This window comes from Acomys minous (assembly GCF_964271855.1).
Source record: "Acomys minous genome assembly, chromosome: 11".
NCBI lineage: Eukaryota > Metazoa > Chordata > Mammalia > Rodentia > Muridae > Acomys > Acomys minous.
Genome location: NC_140492.1, coordinates 68,437,105 through 68,458,677, shown reverse-complemented (window position 1 = coordinate 68,458,677; position 21,573 = coordinate 68,437,105). Strand labels below are relative to the sequence as shown.

General features: G+C 38.9%; 1 protein-coding gene across 3 annotated transcripts in view; it reads right to left on the bottom strand.

The window, feature by feature from the left end:
• Nucleotides 1-500: 500 nt before the first annotated feature.
• LOC311608578 (uncharacterized protein) overlaps nucleotides 501-21,573 on the bottom strand; it is a 46,382-nt gene continuing 25,309 nt past the window's right edge. For 2 of the 3 annotated variants that reach the window (XM_084801117.1, XM_084801118.1), the window contains exons 11-16: nucleotides 13,265-13,510; nucleotides 10,954-11,202; nucleotides 6,510-6,761; nucleotides 4,678-4,929; nucleotides 2,843-3,094; nucleotides 501-1,329 (exon numbers count right to left, since the gene is read on the bottom strand). In XM_084801117.1, coding sequence (XP_084657243.1) covers nucleotides 781-1,329; nucleotides 2,843-3,094; nucleotides 4,678-4,929; nucleotides 6,510-6,761; nucleotides 10,954-11,202; nucleotides 13,265-13,510 — 1,800 coding nt within the window. In that variant the 3' untranslated portion in view covers nucleotides 501-780. The remainder of the gene's footprint in view (nucleotides 1,330-2,842; nucleotides 3,095-4,677; nucleotides 4,930-6,509; nucleotides 6,762-10,953; nucleotides 11,203-13,264; nucleotides 13,511-21,573) is intronic. The other variant, XM_084801119.1, reaches the window with a different exon arrangement.

Sequence of the window (21,573 nt, the reverse complement as noted above, 5' to 3'; positions counted from 1 at the left end):
AGGCCTGTTCTTTTCTGAAGGGAAAAGTAGGAAGAAGCCACAGGAAGGATACTACAAGGAAAAGAAGAGATCTTGGGGAGACATGAGGGTTAGACTGGGCTGGGGTGAAGAGAGGGTATACTTCAGTGAGAATGTAATGTATGAAAGAATTAAAAACAACTATGACAAAATCAAAAGGAAACAAAGTACATGGTGTTTTACTTCATGTACACCTATGTTGATATCTGGTCACTAAGTTTTATCATATATATAATCAGGAGGAAGGGTTTTCATTCTATCTAAGTTTCCATAGCATCATTTGGAAGCTGAGCAGGGTAATGTCTACATATCTGGTGTTGTTGTAAAAAATGAAGAGTTAATGTGCACAAGTACCATTTAAGTGATGTGTTATGGAAGACAATACTAAACATTTATTGACAATAAAAAAGCTCTACGACGAGGGAAGTTTTTTCTCATATTATTAGACATTTAAATTTTTTTTACATATGTGTCTTTTATTAGAGTTATATACAATAACCTTCCTATAGCAGGAAGAACCATGACACAATTAGGGATTATAAATGCTACTCTCTTAATGTTTTGGCTATTTGTACTTGACAGCCTTGAAGAAAACATCTTTCCTATCTTGGTGCCTCTAAACTTCTTGAAGACTAAACCAAATAGTTTAGTTTCACAATTAAGCTTAGTTTTTCAGGGGTTAAGATGTTTTTAGGTCAAGACAGGTGTTTTAAGCTGATAATGATGAGAATCTGTGTGGAATTGTGTATAGCGCTCATGTCCTCAGATGGAGACAGCAGGAAGCCCAGAATCCAGATCTGTGTCATTAACATGAAGAGTGGTGAACCCTGTGTCTCCAGCGGGATCAAGGGTGGTGCTGGTGCCCATGCTTTTTCTGGAGAGGTCGGTTGAATGTGCAGCATCAACAGCTAGGTCTGTATCACTAGCAGGGTCTTCAGTGGCTTGGGGACCACAAAGAGCAGCAGATTCAGCACAAGTGCTGAGCCTGTTACCATTGTCTTGAGCAAGAAGACAAGAGTCAAGAGCCAGGTCAGCACTGTGAGCAGGATCCATGGTGTCACCTGTGAGGTGACCAGCAGCAGGCTCACAGTCAGTGTGTGGCTGGCCCCTTTCGTGCTCAGTGCAAAGATTTAAAGCAACTGGGCAAACCAATTCAGGCTTTTGAGCCTTGTCCATGGCATCTGTGTCACCTGCATCACCAGTAGAGGCAGCAGGAGCTATCTTCCTGTGTCCAGTAGCCCTCAAGGCAGGAAGTCTACGCTGAAAGGACCTAAAATGGGGTTCATACAGATGAGTCGACTTCTCTTCAACCTTTCAAGAAATAAAGAGATGTTACAGTTCATTAATTTTATGATTTCCATTCATTTTAGCATGTTTTTTTGTTACTGTCACTCTTGATGTCAGTCCCAAAATACTTGTGGCTCAGTGTAATTTAGTCATTATAGCCACTGATATCCTATAACCTCTGCTTCCTTTCTGCTTAAGGACATGGTTCAGAGTTTACAGAATCCTCAAAAGGGGAGAGAAGTCTTTCTCCACTCTACTGCATCAGTCCTTTACTCATTGCCTTTCAAAATGGCCCACTGGGATCCTGGGATAGCAAAATAATGATGGCGAATTCTGAAATGCATGAACAAGTGTGCAATTACCCAAAGCAGAGGGAGCTGCTGAGCTGCATGTCCAGAATCTGTAGATGCTTCCAGCCTCTCACTACTTAACCATAAGTGTCATATGTGTGAGTGTTGGTGTGTTCCAGCACCACTGTGGCAGCTCAAAGGAGAACAGCTCCCATACTCACATAGATTGGAATGCTTGGTCCCTATTGGATGGAGCTATTTTTGGGAAGAAGTAGGAAGTGTGACCTTGTTGGAGGAGATGCTTCACTGCAGGTAGGCTTTGAGTTTTCCAAAGACATGTGCAATTTCCACAGAGCTATCTGCTTCCGGTTTGTGGATAAGGATATGAGCTCTCAGGTTCTGCAGCCCATTGCCTGTCGGCATGAGGCCATGTTGGTGATGAAACTGTAGGTGTCCCTTTGGAACCATAAGCCTTGCCCCAAACAAACACTTCTCTCTATAAGATGCCTTGGTCATGATGTTTTATGCAAGCAGTAGAATGTTACTAATACAACCATTGACTACTTTCACTAGGAGTAATATGACAAAAGTCTAAAGCTTTTATTTAAACATCTTAAGGGATGTTGCCCAGTGTGACAAACAGAAGGGATGGTTCCATAATGCTGGCTTACAAAGGACACTCAGAATACCCACTGAATTAATTAGATAAATTAAGCAAGGGAATGTTCTGAAAACAATGTAATGCTATTTGGAGGGTGCAAGGCTTCATGTACATTTGAGAGCAAATAATGCGGAGAGGCCTTCCTCATTCTATAGAACACAGCGGAACTTGATATATAACAGCCTACATTTTCTTTCAATGTCAAATGTGCTGATGCAATATGTCACTTCAATGAAAACCTCACACATTCTAAAACTTATCAAGCATCATCAAACAACGCAGCACAGAGGAGATAGAACAAAATACCTTAAGGAGCATTGGTGGGAACGGAAAGTAAGACAAAGAAGTATACATACTACATGTGCGTAAAAACTCTAACGTGTTCAAGTGACAACTTTAAGTTATTTCTTAGAAGATCGCTGGCAAACGAACTTCTGTGATGAAGAATGAAAGAAAAATGCAGGAATATTGATAAAACTGCGTTCCTTTTGTCTTGAACAATAAAAAGCTTTGCAGAGGGAGGCCCTCCAGAAACATCTCATATCTTACACTAAAAAAATCTTACTTTTCAACATGGTGGGATTACCTTTACATTTATTGCTCTTCTTGAGCCATCAGATGGGGGTTCTTTTTCAGGAGAAATGATATTTTCAGAATTCTCCAGTTGATCATGAACAATCTCCTTTGAGTCTTTTCTGATATACTCTCTACGAAGTTCATGCTTCAGTTCTCTCTGCTCGGGTATTGTTGCCTCATCTCGTTTCATAGAAGACCGAGGCCGTAAACGTGGGCATTTAACATTGCGTTTCTTCTTTATTTTTTCTTCTGGAGTGATTTTCTGTAGGTGAGGGAGTGAATGGTTACTCCAACTGATTCAACCTCATGACTCTTATGTTTACTTGTACCTGATTAAATTAATTTTTGGTCCTCTTATTTTACAGGATACTAGCAAAAAAATGGTGCATAGAGTGCAGGTCTTCCATGCTCTAGTTGCACTGACTGTATTGTTTATAACTTCCATAACAATATCTATTTGATATGTGGAAATATCATCCGAAGTTTAAATGAATGAGTCCAGAATGCTCATAATTTTGAATACGTTGTCCATGCTTGGTCATTTTTTTTTTTTTGGTAAGGATTGAGAGGTATGGCCTTCTTCAAGGAGGTGTGTCACTGACCATCCTCCCAAATACAACTCTGCCTCATGTTTCTGGATCAGATGCAATCTCTCAGCTGCTACTTCAGTACCCTGCCTGCCTACTTGCTGCTGAGGTCCCAGGCACGAGCCATGGAAACTGTATGCCATCCGATATTCAAATGCTTTCCCTGACAAGTTGGCCCTGGTGTCCTCTCACGGCCACTGAAATTTCTGAGTCTATAAAGTATATTAAGAATCAATGTGTTGAATTTCTGCTCCTTTTACATCTCTCAGTATAGACACTGAAGACACCTGGAGACCATGTGGCTGAAGGAATTCTCTACAATTGGCCTGAATGACTGGTAATAGGAAATGACATCTTTAACCCCAGTGACTGATCTTTTTACTTCCACTTAACTTGATGTCTGTTACTGACACCTTGCTCATAATACCAGTCTGTACACAGGAGTTTGTGGACAAATGGATTGAACTAGAAATTATCATAATGAATGAGTTCACCCAGAAGCAAAAAGAGTTAAATGGTATATACTCACTTATAGAGAGACACTAGTCCAAGGGGTACGTCCCCATGAAAACTTTACCTACAGGAAAGTGGGTCAGAGGGGAGGACATCCTATTGAGGTTTTAGGTGTGAGAAGCCTGGGAGAATGAGGAAATAGAAGTGTCCAGAGGGTTGTGGAAAACTACAGGCTGCTCTGGGCCTGGGGTCCTCCTCAAATTATGGAACCAGCCAAGGAAAATATAGGCAGTAAACTGCGAACCCCTACCCAGATCAGCCGATGGACAGGATATTCTCCACCATTAAGAGGAGAAGGAAATCTGACTTCACACAAACTCTGGTGCCCAATATTTGACCATGTCCCATGGATGGGGGTGCCTGGTGGCACTCAGAGGAAGGATAATAAGTCACCAAGAAGAGACTTGATACCATATGAGCATATACAGGGGGAGGAGGTCCCCCTCAGTCACAGACATAGGGGAAGGGAGTAGGGGGGAAGCAAGAGGGAGGTAGGAATGGGAGGATACAAGGGATGGGCTAACACCTGAAATGTATTATGAGTAAATTGACAACAATAAAAAAAAAAAAAGAAGGTCGCTGGCAAAGGAACTTCAGTGATGAAGACTGTAAGAAAAACCCAGGAACATTTATAAGGCTGGGTTCCTTTTGTGTTGAACAATAAACAGCTTTGCAGAGGGAGGCCCTCCAGAAACATCTCATATCTTACACTAAAAAATCTTACTTTTCAACATGGTGGGATTACCTTTACATTTATTGCTCTTCTCGAGCCATCAGATGGGGGTTCTTTTTCAGGAGAAATGATATTTTCAGAATTCTCCAGTTGTTCACAAACAATCTCCTTTGAGTATTTTCTGATGTGCTCTCTACGAAGTTCATGCTTCAGTTCTCTCTGCTCGGGTATTGTTGCCTCATCTCGTTTCATAGAAGACCGAGACTGTAATGATGTGCATTCAACATTGCGTTTCTTCTTTATTTTTTCTTCTGGAGTGATTTTCTGTAGGTGAGGGAGTGAATGGTTACTCCGACTGATTCAACCTCATGACTCTTATGTTTACTTGTACCTGATTAAATTAATTTTTGGTCCTCTTATTTTTCAGGATACTAGCAAAAAAAATGGTGCATAGAGTGCAGGTCTTCCATGGTCTAGTTGCACTGAATGTATTGTAAAGAACTTCCATAACAATATCTATTTGATATGTGGAAATATCATCAGAAGTTTGAATTAATGAGAACAGTAGGCTCATAATTTTGAATACTTTTTCCATGCTTGGTCAGTCTTTTTTGCTAAGGATTGAGAGGCATGGCCTTGTACAAGGAGGTCTGTCACTGACCATCCTCCCAAATCCAACTCTGCCTCTTGCTCCTGGATCAGATGCAACCTCTCAGCAGCTGCTTCAGTACCCTGCCTGCCTACTTGCTGCTGAGGTCCCAGGCACGAGCCATGAAAACTGTATGCCATCCGCAATTCAAATGCTTTCCCTAACAAGTTGGCTCTGGTGTCTTCTCACAGCAACAGACAATTCTGAGTCTATTGAGTATAATAAGAATCACTGTGTTTTATTTCTGCTCCTTTTACATCTCTCATTATAGACACTGAAGACACCTGGAGACCATGTGGCAGAAGGAATTCTCTACAATTGGCCTGAATGACTGGTAATAGGAAACTACATCTCTAACCCCAGTGACTGATCTTTTTACTTCCACTTAACTTGATGTCTGTTACTGACACCTTGCACATAATACCAGTCCGTACACAGGAATTTGTGGACAAATGGATTGAACCAGATATTGTCATAATGACTGAGTTCACCCAGAAGCAAAAAGAGTTAAATGGTATATACTCACTTATATCAAGACACTAGTCCAAGGGGTACATCCCCATGAAAAACTTTACCTAACAGGAAAGTGGGTCAGAGGGGAGGACATCCTATTGAGTCTTTAGGTGTGAGAAGTCTGGGAGAATGAGGAAATAGAAGGATCCAGAGGGTCCTGGAAAACTACAGGCTGCTCTGGGCCTGGGGTCCTCCTCAAACTATGGAACCAGCGAAGGAAAATATAGGCAGTAAACTTCGAACAGCTACCCAGATTAGCAGATGGACAGGATATTCTCCACCGTTAAGGGGACAAGGATATATGTCTTTCACACAAACTCTGGTGCCCCATATCACCATGTTGCTTGGATGGGGATGCCTGGTGGCACTCAGAGGAAGGATAATAGGTCACCAAGAAGAGACTTGATCCACTATGAGCATATACAGGGGGAGGAGGTCCCCCTCAGTCACAGACATAGGGGAGGGGAGTAGGGGGGAAACAGGAAGTAGGGAGGAATGGGAGGATACAAGGGATGGGCTAACACCTGAGATGTAATATGAGTAAATTGATAACAATAAAAAAAAACAAAAAGATGATCGAGGCAAAGGAACTTCAGTGATGAAGACTAAGAAAAACGCAGGAACATGTATAAGGCTGGGTTCCTTTTGTCTTGAACAATAAACAGCTTTGCAGAGGGAGGCCCTCCAGAAACATCTCATATGTTACACTAAAAAATCTCACTTTTTAACATGGTGGGCTTACCTTTACATTTATTGCTCTTCTTGAGCCATCAGATTGGGGTTCTTTTTCAGGAGAAATGATATTTTCAGAATTCTCAAGTTCTGAACGAACAGTCTCCTTTGAGTCTTTTCTGATGTGCTCTCTACGAAGTTCATGCTCCAGTTCTCTCTGCTTGGGTATTGTTGCCTCATCTCGTTTCATAGAAGACCGAGGCTGTAAATATGTGCATTCAACATTGCATTTCTTCTTTATTTTGTCTTCTGGAGTGATTTTCTGTAGGTGAGGAAGTGAACGGTTACTCCGACTGATTCAACCTCATGACTCTTGTTTACTTGTACCTGATTAAATTAGTTTTTGGTTCTCTTATTTTACAGGATACTAACAAAAAATGGTTCATAGAGTGCAGGTCTTCGCTGGTCTAGTTGCACTGACTGTATTGTATATAACTTCCATAACAATACCTATTTGATATATGAAAATATAATCAGAAGTTTGAATGAATGAGACCAGTAGGCTCAGAATTTTGAATACTTAGTCCATGCTTGATCGGTCTTTCTTGCTAATGATTCAGAGGCATGACCTTGTTCAAGGAGATGTGTCACTGACCATCCTCCCAAATCCAACTCTCCCTCATGCTTCTGGATCAGATGCAATCTCTCAGCTGCTGCTTCAGTACCATGCCTGCCTACTTGCTGCTGCAGTCCCAGGCACAAGCCATGGAAACTGTAAACAATCCACAAATCAAATGCTTTCCCAGAGAAGTTGGCTTGGCCATGGCGTCTTCTCACAGCAACAGAAAATTCTAAGTCTCCAAAGTATATTAAGAATCACTGTGATGAATATCTGCTCCTTTTATATCACTCAGTACAGACACGGAAGACACCTGGAGACCATGTGGCAGAAGGAATTCTCTAAAATTGTCCTGAATGTCTGGTAAGACGAAACTACATCTCTCACCCCAGTGACTGATCTCTTTATTTCCACTTAACGTGATGTCTGTTACTGACACCTTGCTCACATTACTATTTCTAACAAAGAAATATTTAATGTGAAGGTTCATGTATCATTTAGAGACAATAAACAAATGGGTTACAAAAACATATACAGAGTAAGACTAACTTACAATATAAATATATTGTAAAGATCAAGTTTAGCTGGAAGGTATGACAAATCCTTTGTGTTGTACATTTCCTTGTCACTAGGTGTAGTATCCTGAACTGTAGCCAGTGTTCCCCTAATTAAGCTTACAAATATTGATGTGGAAATAGAACTTTTATAGTACAAATTCAGTAGGACTTTCTTGTAGAGGGAGGACTTCAAGACACATTTCACGTTCATGGGCAAAGTTCTCTAAAGCTGAGTGACATCCTGAATCCTAAACTTATGTTTCTAAGGAATACTATCAACAATTCAGACAACCTCAATTCAAGTCAGTACTAATAATCTTGTAAACAGCAATGTCTTTGTCATGTTCTACAACAAAGTGTCTATATATACTTGTAGAGGCAAAGCAAGTGATATAAAGAAGTAAGATTGGGTTCTTTGCACACTGACACACATGTACGCCTCACCAACAGGGTAAAAGTCTGTAACACTGGCTGAAAAAGCACATGGTTAAATTCCTTAACTATGACAAGAAACTCTCATTGATGAGGGTTCTGCAACTTTAACTGATATCGAATTCACATGCACAATTCTTCTTTACATGGATATAATATTTTCAGCTCTATTAGGAGTTAGTGTACCCATAAACCTCAATTATAACACAAGGTTTATTTCCAATACTGTGAAGGTGCTATTGCAGACTGTGTAGGATGATTAAGTAATACAAGTTAATTGTTAGTTGATCAACTCATGGACATATCAATTACTAGTCTATTTTCTTCACAAGAGTACACACCCTAGCTTTGACCAACAGATACAATTCTATAGACGGATAAGGTACAGTTGGATAAGAACCTCCAAAACCCCAGAGACCTACACAATATGGCATTTAAAGATGTTTCTATGATCCTAAGGATCCTTTGAGAATAAGACAACAACAAGCCTTCCTCAGAGAAGTTGATGAACATCAAAGAACCTCCTATGGAGATGGCTTCAAATGTGGCTAACCAGCCACTGGGAAAAATGTTTTCCTTTCTACCACAGACAGAATTCAGACTAAAAGTGGGCAAGCTTGCCTGGAGGCAGATTCAGTGCCCAAACAGTGCTAAGACATGGTAAGCAAGTCCACACCTTTCCTGCTTCACAAATATGTCTTCGAGATAAAATGGGCCAGAAGGCTAAAGATGATGCTCCAGTGTTATTGGGAGTTTGGGTGACTGTCTAGGCAGTGAACAGCCTCTGTCATTTTCTCAATTTGGATACTGCTAACCTATACTTCCTATTTATTCATATAATTCATTTTATTCCTTCTCTAGTTCCTATGGGGTTGCAGACAGATAGTTTAGTTTTACAATTAATCTTATTTCCTAAGGATTTAAGATGTATTTAGGTCTAGATAGAGAATTTTAAGTTGATAGGGATGGATTCAACAAATACCGATTGGCATTCAGAGTTGTAGACTCATGAAGAAAGGAAAGATGTTTACTGCAAGGTTGAAAAATACTATGAATTTAATATTTCTATAATTCCTAATTGTTTCATGGTCCTTGCTGGCTGTAGTTTATTGTATACATGTTAAATATAAATTTATATGCAAAAGCACCAAATATATAATAAAAAGTTGGAATGAAATGTTACACAAGCATTCATAGCTCGTTGTGATGACTGAGCCAACCACTCATGGCTGAGTAGAGCATAGTCCCTAGGGGATATCCTACTATTATCATCCTCCTATATGGAAATACTATTAAACTGTTGCCTAACTTTTACCCTTAGGCACATTGTGTAGTGCATCTCTCAACCACCACCAGAGATGATTTTCCTTAAACTACTGAACACTTTTCAAAAATTCAAGACACCAATTTGTCAGTATACATAGGATAAGTTTCTATGGAGTGCTCACCTCTCCATGACACAGCTCTCTATATCACAGTCTGAAATCTATGGGTCTCTAGAGCATATTAGAATAAAGGGAAGAAAATAGTGTAAGAGCCACTGGCAGCAGCTGTCCAGAAAGAGCAACAACAACAAAAAAGAGTTTTTGACGCCTATGACAGGGCTGTTGCACAGAGGAACTCACAGTAACTATGAACACATGCCTAAGACATTCACACGATCAGGTCAATCAACATTACAACAATATTGAAGGCTATGCTCATGAAGTCCCACCCTTAGGTGAGGAGCTTTATGTTACTTATAGCTGCTGAGGGAAGAGGAGTCAGCTTCCTTCAGGAATAAAGCCCTATGAAGTTGCACATGACCCAGTCATTTTCCTACTCCCTGCACACTAAGTGTCCTGATTGTTTTTTGCATAGAAAACATGCTTTTGGGAAAAAAATAGAATGGTGGCAAACAAGGAAGATTTGGAGGGGATACTAAAGTGTGGTTAGATCTGATCAAATTTTATTATTTGCATATATAACATTCTCAAACATTAAATTAAATAAATTTTAGAAATATGTATTCCTCATCAATAAAGACAGGATACAAGCACCGAACCTGGTGGCTGGGTTATGCAGAATAGTTGGAGCTATTGATGACTAGCTATGGTTCAGTATTTCAAAATAATTTGTATGATGTTATTTGATGATATATGACGTTATTGAAAAGATGGAGACAAGAGCTGACAGGATTGAGTAATAGCCAGACAAAAGTAAGACCATCGTCTTTACTTTGATATGTGAAATTTGTAGGACTCAGAGGACTTGGAATAAAGAGCCAAATCATTAGAGTAGAGGGAGATATCCTTACATAGAAAGATGACATCAATACAAGGATCTATGTATCTGTAAATGTATACTAAAATGCACATCTACGTAGAACTGTGAACTACAGCATGTGAAATTGCAGAGGCAGAAGAGCCACGGATTCAGTTATGAAGTGTTGCAGGGCTTTCCAGTAGAATCACATGCTGCTTCCCAGTCTTTGAGTTATGGAAACCATTGCTTCTATGGTTTACTACACCTTGGACATAGCCAATATGGAATTTCTAGCTAGGTGATTATTTTGTGGTTTCTAATGTACTCACCTTCATGTCAGGCATGTTAGTTCCTTCATTTCCAGTGTAACTACTCTCTAAGTCTTTTCTCATCATGGCCATTGTCATTGTTGATGTTTATTTTATAAGAATTTCCCTCAATTGTATAAACAGCTTGTAAACTTTTGTTTTTTACATTCATAGTCTATTTTCACTTACCGTTTTTAGCATAAGTAAGAAGAATGCAGCTGTGAATGTGTGTGTGAATTAGATGCAGGCCATGCACAAAGCTGTGTCCTGGGCACTCTCTAGCACTACACACAAGGGCGAGCAGATGCATTTTGCCCTCAAATAAGATGTACTGTTTTTTTTTATTAGAATTACCTTTGATCTTGTCTTTTCCTTAGAGATATGAAGTTGAATTTCTTCCTTGGGACAAACAGTATTTTCATGTTTTCCAATCACTTCACAAATTTTCGTCTTGAAATCCTTTTTAATGGTTTCCTTGAGATGCGCACACTGCGATTCTCTGTCTTCCTGCTCTACTTCCTGTGCTGTCTTGGCAGCAGGCTTCTCTGACTGTCCGGACTTGTCGTCACGTGTCTTCTTTAGTTTATGTTTTTCATGTATTTTCTGAAAATGAGAAGATACATTATTTCATGTTGGGGAGATGTTTTTTAAATGACTCTGTCCCTACATATTGTAGTGTATGTATGAAGGAAAAGGAGCCCCTACTTAATATATATCAGTTGAAGACCCTCATAAGTGCTCTCCTGCTCATACCATCACTAGCTATTAATAAAAAGTGAAAACAATTTATTTTCATCTAGTGTAAGAAAAAAAACATGAACCAGCATTTTAAACTTAGTATTGTTTACAGTGTTTAAAATAAAATTACTTTAGTTGTTAAATATTCCAAAACCTAAGTTACTTGATTTTCACATCACAAAGGACACCTCATGTGAAAGATATTGCCTTACTTTACCTAAAAATGCTGATCCCTTACAGTGCAGTCAATCCCTTTTTCTGTTTATAAATAAGTAGGTAGTAGGCAAGTCTAAGTTCTTCAGGACCCAAATCACCAAATCAACATCGAAAAGCCAAACAATTTTGCTTTATATTACATACAATATAGTATACAGTTAACAGATATAGTGTATAGTTTACATTCACCAATCATATATTACAAAATGAATTTGCTTCTTCTAAGAGAAGAGGCTGGGAGTAGTAAATGTTTGGGGAAATGTATGAAGGAAATGGCCACAGAAAACTGCTTCATAGAAAGCTGTAAGTAAATTAGAGACCCATGGAGTCAGAAATGGAAAGAAAGAGCAAAACTAAACTAAGAAAAAGCTCAGGGCAGAAGCAAATCGCTTTGATGAGTTTAAAGAGAGGAGCGAACCAAACAAGACTGTCCTCCCAAGGGAGACTGACTGGTAGCAGAACACAGACTAAAGTATCCTTTAGATTAGACAGCATGACAGTGTCCTGCATGCATGTAGGGTATCTGCACTGTGTCACCTTCTAACATGACCTAACATGCACATGAGATAATGAGCATGGTATCTGATGACCTTTACCAGGTTCCCTCAGTATAATCAAATATGTAAAATACTATAGTGTGATTCCTGACATCATTGAATGAATCTGTTTTCTCCAGAAGGAGAGACATGTTAAAACTACAACAGGGTGACTGTAGATGCTTTGGAGGAGGCCTGGAGTCCAGGTTGTCCCCTCCTTCTGTGTTTCAATGCAGTTGACCAGCTGATCTATATTAGCATGGAGACAACATCTGACAGAGGCCTTGAAGAAACAACTGCATGTGTATGAAAGGAGGACGTGGCCTGTGCAAGAGCATGTGGATTCAAACAGAAAAACATTTGTAACTATAATTTACCCATAAAATGCAAGCTTATGCTGAATTATGAATGTATTTGGTGTGAAATGAGCCCTTATTGGAAAGAGGCAAGGGTGTTTCTGCAGAGGATGGTGGTCTGCAGAACAAGAGTTCAAATGATAGTCCCTAACTGTATTGTGTCAACGGAAGCCAGGGCTGGGTTAGGGAAAGGATGCTGACCAATCATGGCAGACATGTAGCAATGCTGTAAGCACACAGCTGCTTGTGCCTTTCACCATGGAACCAATTGTTAAAGAGTAGAGAGAGGAGGAAACAGAAAAAGAGGTGAAGGGAAATATTTTAAATAAGAACACCAGATGCAGTAAAGTCAAGGGATCCAGTCACCTGGTTACATAGGGGTTTCCATTATAATCAAATTCTTTTTTAAAAGTCACAGAATTACCATCTTTGAATGATGGAAATCATGACCTTTTTGGTGAAGATGCCTAAGATCCAGTATCTAAGGTTATGGTTTTATTTGTCTGGAACACATAATAGTTTCTTTTATTAAACTGTAAAGCTTGTACTGGTCTTTATTATTATTTCTCTGGATTACTACTATAAAAGAAGTCACTGCGTTGATCTTATCGTCACATTTGTCCTATTCATTACAGCCTAACATTTTTTCACTGAAGCTCTACAAGGTGAGTGGGAAAGGTCCTTGGACCAGGGAAATGCAGACCATGTGCACGGCTACAGTCCTGTTGTCTAGATGTTCTCTGCAGCTCTGTAGACAGACGCTCAAGAGCATCTTCCTATGCACAAGAAATCCATTGCTTTTAAATTAGAAGTAATTACCTTTAGCTGTTTTTTTCCTTTAGCGATATGAGGCAGTTCTTTCTTCAAATTTGTATCACATTCATTACTTTCAAAAGACTCACAAAGTGCTTCTTTGATGCCTTCCTTTATAGGCTCACAGTAGGAGTCTCTCTGCCTGCCCACAGCTTCTGCCTCAGTTTGCATGAGGGACTCTTGTGAACATGGAGGGGCACTGTCATGGCCCCCTTCATAGTCTTTCTTCATTTCTTCTTCTAGGGATGTTCTCTGCAGGATAGAAGATGGAGGGTCAATTTGCTTGTTTTCCCAGCAGAAGTTTATTTTTGGATATGATTGTTTTTAAAGTTACTCTCTTCAGAAGTCACAGGGTATAAACACAGAGAAGGGAAAATGCACTTAACATTTAACAGCTAAACTCTTTATATATGTTCATTCTGTCTTAAATCACTAAGCTCTGATTAAGAATGAAAAATGCCTTATCTTCTTCAATGAACTAAAACTCACGAACATGACCTTCATTGTGTTAGTGTTGTTTGGAAGAAACTATGTCATAATGTGTCACATATCCCAAAACACAAATTACATGGGTTCTAACATGAAAGAGCAATTTTCACGTGTAAAGATATCAGCTCACCTCCCTCTTTCCTCAAAGGGCTTGTAATATTGCTCTTTAGGAGTATTTATTAAACAATATTTATCTTTCTCAAGTTAATAATATTTATGTCTCAAATTGATGACTCTCTTAACTATACACAGAAACAGCATAAATGACTTTTAAGTACTACAAGGATTTTTTCCTTCATTTAAAAGTTAGCTTACTATTTTAAAAAGTTTAGCAATTTTAACAAATTTTTCTTCTCATGAATAACTTTTTTGGGGAAAATTATACATTATTCTTAATAGTACATATAAACAAGGTGTGAGACCCCACACCAGATATTAAGATCACCGAGTTCTATTTAGTGTGTTCAACAGCTAGAGACACTTAATTATATGATTTCAGATGGGAAGAAGGTGTCTGTTCAAAAAGGTTTGTGTACAATAATTGTTGAATATAGCCATATATGCCTATTACTCAGTGAGATATAGATAAATTAACAAAAAATAGGAACAGAAACTGTCAGAGAGATCAAGTCTGTTAAACCGAAATAGCTCTGCATCAGTGTAAAGTGTTTTTTTTAATGATTTTTTAAATCTTACTTACTGCTTTTATTTATTTATTTTTTTCTCCTTTATTAATTTATTCTTGTCACATCTCAATGGTTATCCCATCCCTTGTATCTTCCCATTCTTCCCTCCCTCCCATTTTCCCTTTATTCCCCTCCCCTATGACTGTTCCTGAGGGGGATTACCACCCTCTGTATATGTTCATAGGGTATCAAGTCTCTTCTTGGTAACCTGTTGTCCTTCCTCTGAGTGCCACCAGGTCTCCCCCTCCAGGGGACATGGTCAAAGGTGAGGCACCAGAGTATGTGAGAAAGTAATATCCCACTCTCCACTCTACTGTGGAGAGTGTTCTGTCCATTGTCTAGATCTGCGTAGGGTTTAACGTTTGCCGCCTGTATTGTCCTTGGCTGGTGCCTTAGTTTGAGCAGGACCCCTGGGCCCAAATCTGCCTATCATAATGTTCTACTTGTAGGTTTCTAGGACCCTCTGGATCCTTCTACTTTGCCATTCTCCCATGATTTTCTCATCTAGAGTCCCACTAGAATGTCCTCCCCTCTGTCTCAGTTTCCTGGTAAGTGAAGGCTTTCATGGGACATGCCCCTTGGGCTAATATGCAGATATAAGTGAGTATATACCATTTGAGTCTTTCTGCTTCTGGGTTAACTCACTCATTATGATCATTTCTAGCTCAATCCATTTATCCACAAATTTCGGGAATTCCTTGTTTTTAACATTCAACAACAACAGAAATAACAAAAAGCCTACACGTATGTGGAAACTAAACAACTCTCTGCTAAATGACACCTGGGTCAGGGTAGAAATAAAGAAAGAAATCAAGGAGTTTCTGAAATTCAATGAAAATGAAGGAACAACATACCCAAATTTGTGGGATACATTGAAAGCAGTGCTAAGAGGAAAATTCATAGCACTAAGTGCCTTTAAAAAGAAATTGGAAGCATCGCACATAAACACCTTAATGACACAACTGGAAGCCCTAGAAAAAAAAGAAGCAGAAACACCCAAAAGGAGTAGATGTCTAGAAATAATCAAACTCAGGGGTGAAATTAACAAATTAGAAACTAAGAAAACAGTCCAAAGAATCAACAAAACCAAGAGCTGGTTCTTTGAGAAAGTCAACAAGATAGACAGACCACTAGCCAAACTAACTAAAAGGCAGAGAGACAGTATTGAAATCAACAAAATCAGAAATGAAAAGGGAGACATAACAACAGACACTGAAGAAATACAAAGAATCATAAAATCCTACTTTGAAGGCATATATGCCACAAAATTTGAAAATCTAAGGGAAATGGACAATTTTCTTGATCAATTTCACTTGCCAAAGTTGAGTGAAGAACAGATAAACAAGCTAAATAGTCCCCTTTCCCCTACAGAAATTGAAGTAATCATTGATAGTCTCCCAACCAAAAAAAGCCCAGGGCCAGATGGTTTCAGTGCAGAATTCTACCAGACCTTCAAGGGCGAGCTAATACCGATACTCTTCAAGCTACTCCAAAAGATAGAAGGGGATGGAACATTACCAAATTCATTTTATGAGGCCATAGTCTCATTGATACCTAAACCTCACAAAGACTCAACAAAGAAAGAGAATTTCAGACCAATTTCTCTGATGAACATCGATGCAAAAATACTAAATAAAATACTTGCAAAACGAATACAAGAGCACATCAAAGATATCATTCATCATGACCAAGTAGGCTTCATTCCAGGCATGCAGGGATGGTTTAATACACAGAAATCCATCAATGTAATCCACCACATAAACAAACTGAAAATAAAAATCCACATGATCATCTCTTTGGATGCAGAGAAAGCATTTGATAAAATCCAACACCCATTCATGTTTAAAGTTTTAGAGAGATCGGGAATACAAGGCACTTTCCTCAACATAATAAAGGCTATATATAGGAAGCCAATAGCCAAAATCAAAGTAAATGGTGAGATACTCAAGGAAATTCCTCTAAAATCAGGAACAAGGCAAGGCTGCACACTCTCTCCATATCTCTTCAATATAATACTCGAAGTTCTAGCCAGAGCAATAAGACAACAAAAGGAGATCAAGGGTATTCAAATGGGAAAGGAGGAAGTCAAATTATCCCTATTTGCAGAGGATATGATAGTCTACATATGTGACCCTCAAAATTCCACCAGAGAACTCCTACAGCTGATAAACACCTTCAGCAAATTGGCTGGATACAAAATTAACTCAAAAAAGTCTGTAGCCTTCCTATACACAAATGACAAGCTTGCAGAGGAAGAAATTAGGAAAACTACACCCTTCACATTAGCCACAAGCAATATAAAGTACTTAGGAGCTACTCTAACTAAGCAAGTGAAGGACTTGTTTGAAAAAAATTTCAAAATTCTAAAGAAAGAGATTGAAGATGACATGAGAAGATGGAAGGATCTTCCTTGCTCATGGATCGGGAGAAGTAACAATAAAAATGGCCATCCTACCAAAAGCAGTCTACAGATTCAATGCAATCCCTATCAAAATACCTACACAATATTTTAAAGACATTGAAAGTTCAATTCTGAACTTCATATGGAAAAACAAAAAACCCAGAATAGCTAAAACAATCTTGTACAATAAAAGGTGTTCCGGAGGAGTCTCCATACCTGATCTCAAACTGTACTATAAAGCGATAGTAATTAAAACAGCATGGTACTGGCACAGCAACAGGCTGGTTGATCAGTGGAATCGAATCGAAGACCCAGATATGAATCCACACGCATATGGTCATTTGATTTTTGACAAAGAAGCCAAATCCATTCGATGGAAAAGGGATAGCATCTTCAACAAATGGTGCTGGTCTAACTGGATGTCTATGTGAAAAAAAATGCAACTGGACCCATATTTGTCACCTTGTACAAAACTCAAATCCAAGTGGATTAAAGACCTCAACATAAAACCAGAGACACTAAGTCACTTAGAAGAAAAAATGGGAAAGAGCCTGGAACATATTGGCACAGGAGACAACTTCCTGAACAGAACACCAACAGCTCAGGCCTTAATGCAATTAACAAATGGGATCTCATGAGGCTGAGAAGCTTCTGTAAGGCAGGAGACACTGTCAAGAGAACAAAGTGACAGCCTACAGACTGGGTAATGTGTTTTTTAAAAGACCAGGGAGGAGAGATAAACAAATACAATTCTCTGTGCTAAGGACTCAAGCAGCAGGCAACACACACACACACAAGTTTCACTCAGACTACATGCTGTGACAGTGTTGTGCATATCTTTGGGCTGCCTGTGCTATTTCAAGTCCTAATGCAGTCTACTGTCTGCTTGTGCCCATGTAGTGAGTAAATAGACTGACACATTAACTGCACAGGTACCATTGATGAAAGTGAGGTTCTTTTTCTAAGGATTGGCACTTATTCAGGAGCCTGCTATGTCTGTCAGCAGAGAAAAGTTAAAATCATAGAACTAAGTTACCAATTGTTCCATTTTGCAGGAGGCTTGGTGGCCAGATCTTTGCCAGCTTCGGTATTTCTGTGCTATTGACTGCAGACTCAGGCACAAAGGTGTTTCTTTCCCCTGTCAATGAAGCACAGGTGTTTCCAATGAGGGGGACCTACCTGTAAGTCTGAGGTTCCTTTGGAAGTGTTAGGTCGTGGTGTTTCTTTAGGACAAATGGTATCCTGGTAATGTTTAATCTGTTCGTGAACCATCTCTTTCAATTTGTTTCTCAGAAGTTCCTTCAGCTGTAAGTGCTGCTGATTCCTCGGCTCCTGCAGTGTCTCCTCCACTGGCTCTAGCAGTAGAGCCACCTGCTCCATAAAGATTTGCCTTAATTCATGCCTGAGTGGTCCCAGGATTTCCTTTATAACCTTGCTGAAGAGTTCCCTCATCCTTGCATCTTCATGTATGGTCAACTGCTCCTTCAGGATTTCCTTTACTTCCTTTCTGAAGAGGTCCCTCTTCCTTGAATGCTCTATGGCCGATTCCTCCTTCAGGATTTCCTTTATATCGTCTCTGAGGAGTGCCCTCCTCCTTGCATGATCTACAGCCAACTGCTCCTTCAGGATTTCCTTTATATCGTCTCTGAGGAGTGCCCTCCTCCTTGCATGATCTACTGCCCACTGCTCCTTCAGGATTTCCTTTATGTCATTTCTGAGGAGTTCCTTCTGTTCTGCATGGTGCCTATCAGCTTCCTCCTTCTTGTCCTTGTTCCTCTCCACAGAATAATGTCTTGAAAAATAAAAGTATGCATCTTTGCTTTCATGTTTCTTCTTTTCTTCAGTCTTTTGCTGATGAAGAGAAAAAAGATTAATTTGCTTGGCTTTATTCTAAGATTTGTTTTTGTTCTTGTTTGGACACACATGTTTTCAAAATCGTTTGGTCCTTATAGGTTGTAGAAAGCACATAGGGAAGGTAGGAAGCACATTTTAACAGTCCTGCTTCTTTGTTATTTATCTACTCACAGATGACTAGGTTGAAAATGATTCGAATTATCTAACATAGGGGGAAATGTTGAATTGACAAACTTTCTTGGTACTGCTTGAAATACACTAATAGTATGATATGGTAAATTTTCCAAGAAGAATGAATTGCATAATTTCATGGTTACAAACCAGTCCTTGATCACAGAGATTTCACCACACACCCCTACCTATAAATTAGCCTGTACATGTGAATATCTTTCTGGACATCAGTAAAATTAAACTTTGTAAGTGATTAAGGATCCAAATCAGTAAATACATTCAAAAAGAAAAACGAACTCCTATATTTACTTTCAAGGACACATGTGTACCAAGTTCAGTTTCTAAACTGATCTAATTCTAGTAGAGAGAGGAGATAGACAGTAGGCAGTGTGGGCAGTAGCCTGTGACTTTAGAGAGTCTGTGGTACCTCAACAACTCTAAGCTGGCCCAGTCTTGAAAACAGGATATGTATTTGTTAACCTGTGGTGTTTAATAAGGGTCCTTGTTGCCCTGCTTTAGATAACTCCATTTTAATTCTTATATGTATGCATATATATGAATGCATATATACATACACACATCATATATAAATATGTATGCATAATATATATGTAAATATTTAGACGCTCTTTGTGCAGAGCCACCAAGGTAAGTGTATCTGTGTTGATTTTATTTTTTGTACACACAGGGAAGACAATTAGAAACGAAGAACTAATTTTATAAACCTAGCGTGTGTGTGTGACTAGAATGAGACTACAAAGTTTAGTCCCAAGGAATGAACGCTTTTTCACTTACTCTCATGTGCTAGCTATTACAGACACGCTGTTCACAATGTCAGTCAGTTAATCAAGAGGCTTAATCTTACCATACATATATCCTCAAGGGACACTGTAAAATTGAGAAAGTGTAAAATATTCAGAATATAATTTACTTCAATTGTAGCTAGTCTGAAGATAATTTTTATCAGGAAATTACTAGATTCTAAGAGTTTGTTGTCATCCTCACCTTGATGAGGAGGCCTGGTGGTACTTAGAGGAGGATAGCAGGCTACCAAGACGAGACTTGATACAAAGGATCCGATGCAGGGGGAGGAGGTCCCCCTCAGTCGCAGTCATAGGGTAAGGTAATAGGGTGAGAGCAGACAGAAGGAGGAATGGGAGGATACAAGGGATGGGATAACAATTGAGATGTAATATGAATATTATCAATAAAAATAGGAAGGAAGAAAAGAGAGTTTGTGGCTTTGTACATGTATGCCTGGTTGTCTTCATGCGCACCATGTATGTGTTGGAACACTTAGAGTCAATAAGGAGGCATCATATCCCTTGCAATTTCAAGTACAGTTGGCTGGTCATCGCTATGTGGGGGCTGGAAACCAAAGCAAGGTTCTTTGGAAAGAACAGTAATGAGTTTAAATTCTGAGCTAACTCTCCATTACTATAAAAGAGAATTTTTATATTTCACAAGTGGGTATTTCTGCCTCATAACCTATTTCTAGATACATTATATGCAAATTATTAGTCAGAAATAAATATACAAAGGCTTATGATGGGAATTCAGATAGGACTGATATGGATTGCATACAGAATCATAGAATCATAAATATACCATGTCATGGAGACATTTCCGACATGAGAATAAAGAGACAGATATAATATGATTGACAGTCTTGTATGACCTACCTAAACACAACCACTATATGCTCTATGGAAATATGTTTGTAGTACAAGTGAAGTCCAAGGATATAAACCCAATGTTTTATTCTAGGAAAGGATTGTAACACTGAGGTCTTGGGAGGAAAGAAGGGAAGTGAATTAATGATGCAATTATATCATTATTTTAAAAATATTAATTAGAAGATAAAGCAAAAATTAAATCTTCAGCAAACAGATACACACGTGTGCCTCATATAGATGGAGACATTTGTATAAGAACATGAATAGACCCTATTCAGTGACATAGCTTGAAACACACTTGGGTCTATTCCATATAAAACATTGGAAATCTACTTGTTGAAAATATCTATGGAATCTTGATGACAAATTCAGTTTGTGTAAGCAACTATTTCTTCTTTGGTGATTTGGTGTTGAGTTAGTGTGTACAAAAGAAATATGTGAGGGTAAAATCTTTTCTAGTTCTAATCTCCAAAGAGCTCTAATTTCTCAAAGAGCTGAAAGATAACGTTGGAATGACAACTCAAAAGACTTCTCAGTTTGCTTTCTGATGCTGTGATTAAGAACACCCGTTCATACTCCTTCACTGCTGGTGGGAATGCAAACTAGTACAACCACTTTGGAAAGCTATCTGGCGTTTTCTCAGAAAAATGGGAATAGGGCTTCTTCAAGACCCAGCTATCCCACTCCTTGGAATATACCCAGAAAATGCTCGAACACACAACAGGGACATATGCTCAACCATGTTCATAGCTGCTTTATACACAATAGCCAGAACATGGAAACAGCCTAAGTGTCCCTCAGTAGAAGAATGGACTAAGAAACTATGGTACATTTACACTATGGAGTATTACTCAGCTATTAAAAACGAGGAATTCCCGAAATTTGTGGACAAATGGATTGACCTAGAAATTATCATAATGAGTGAGTTCACCCAGAAGCAAAAAGAGACAAACGGTATATACTCACTTATATCAAAACACTAGTCCAAGGGATACGTCCCATGAAAAACCTTACTTACCAAGAAAGTGGGTCAGAGGA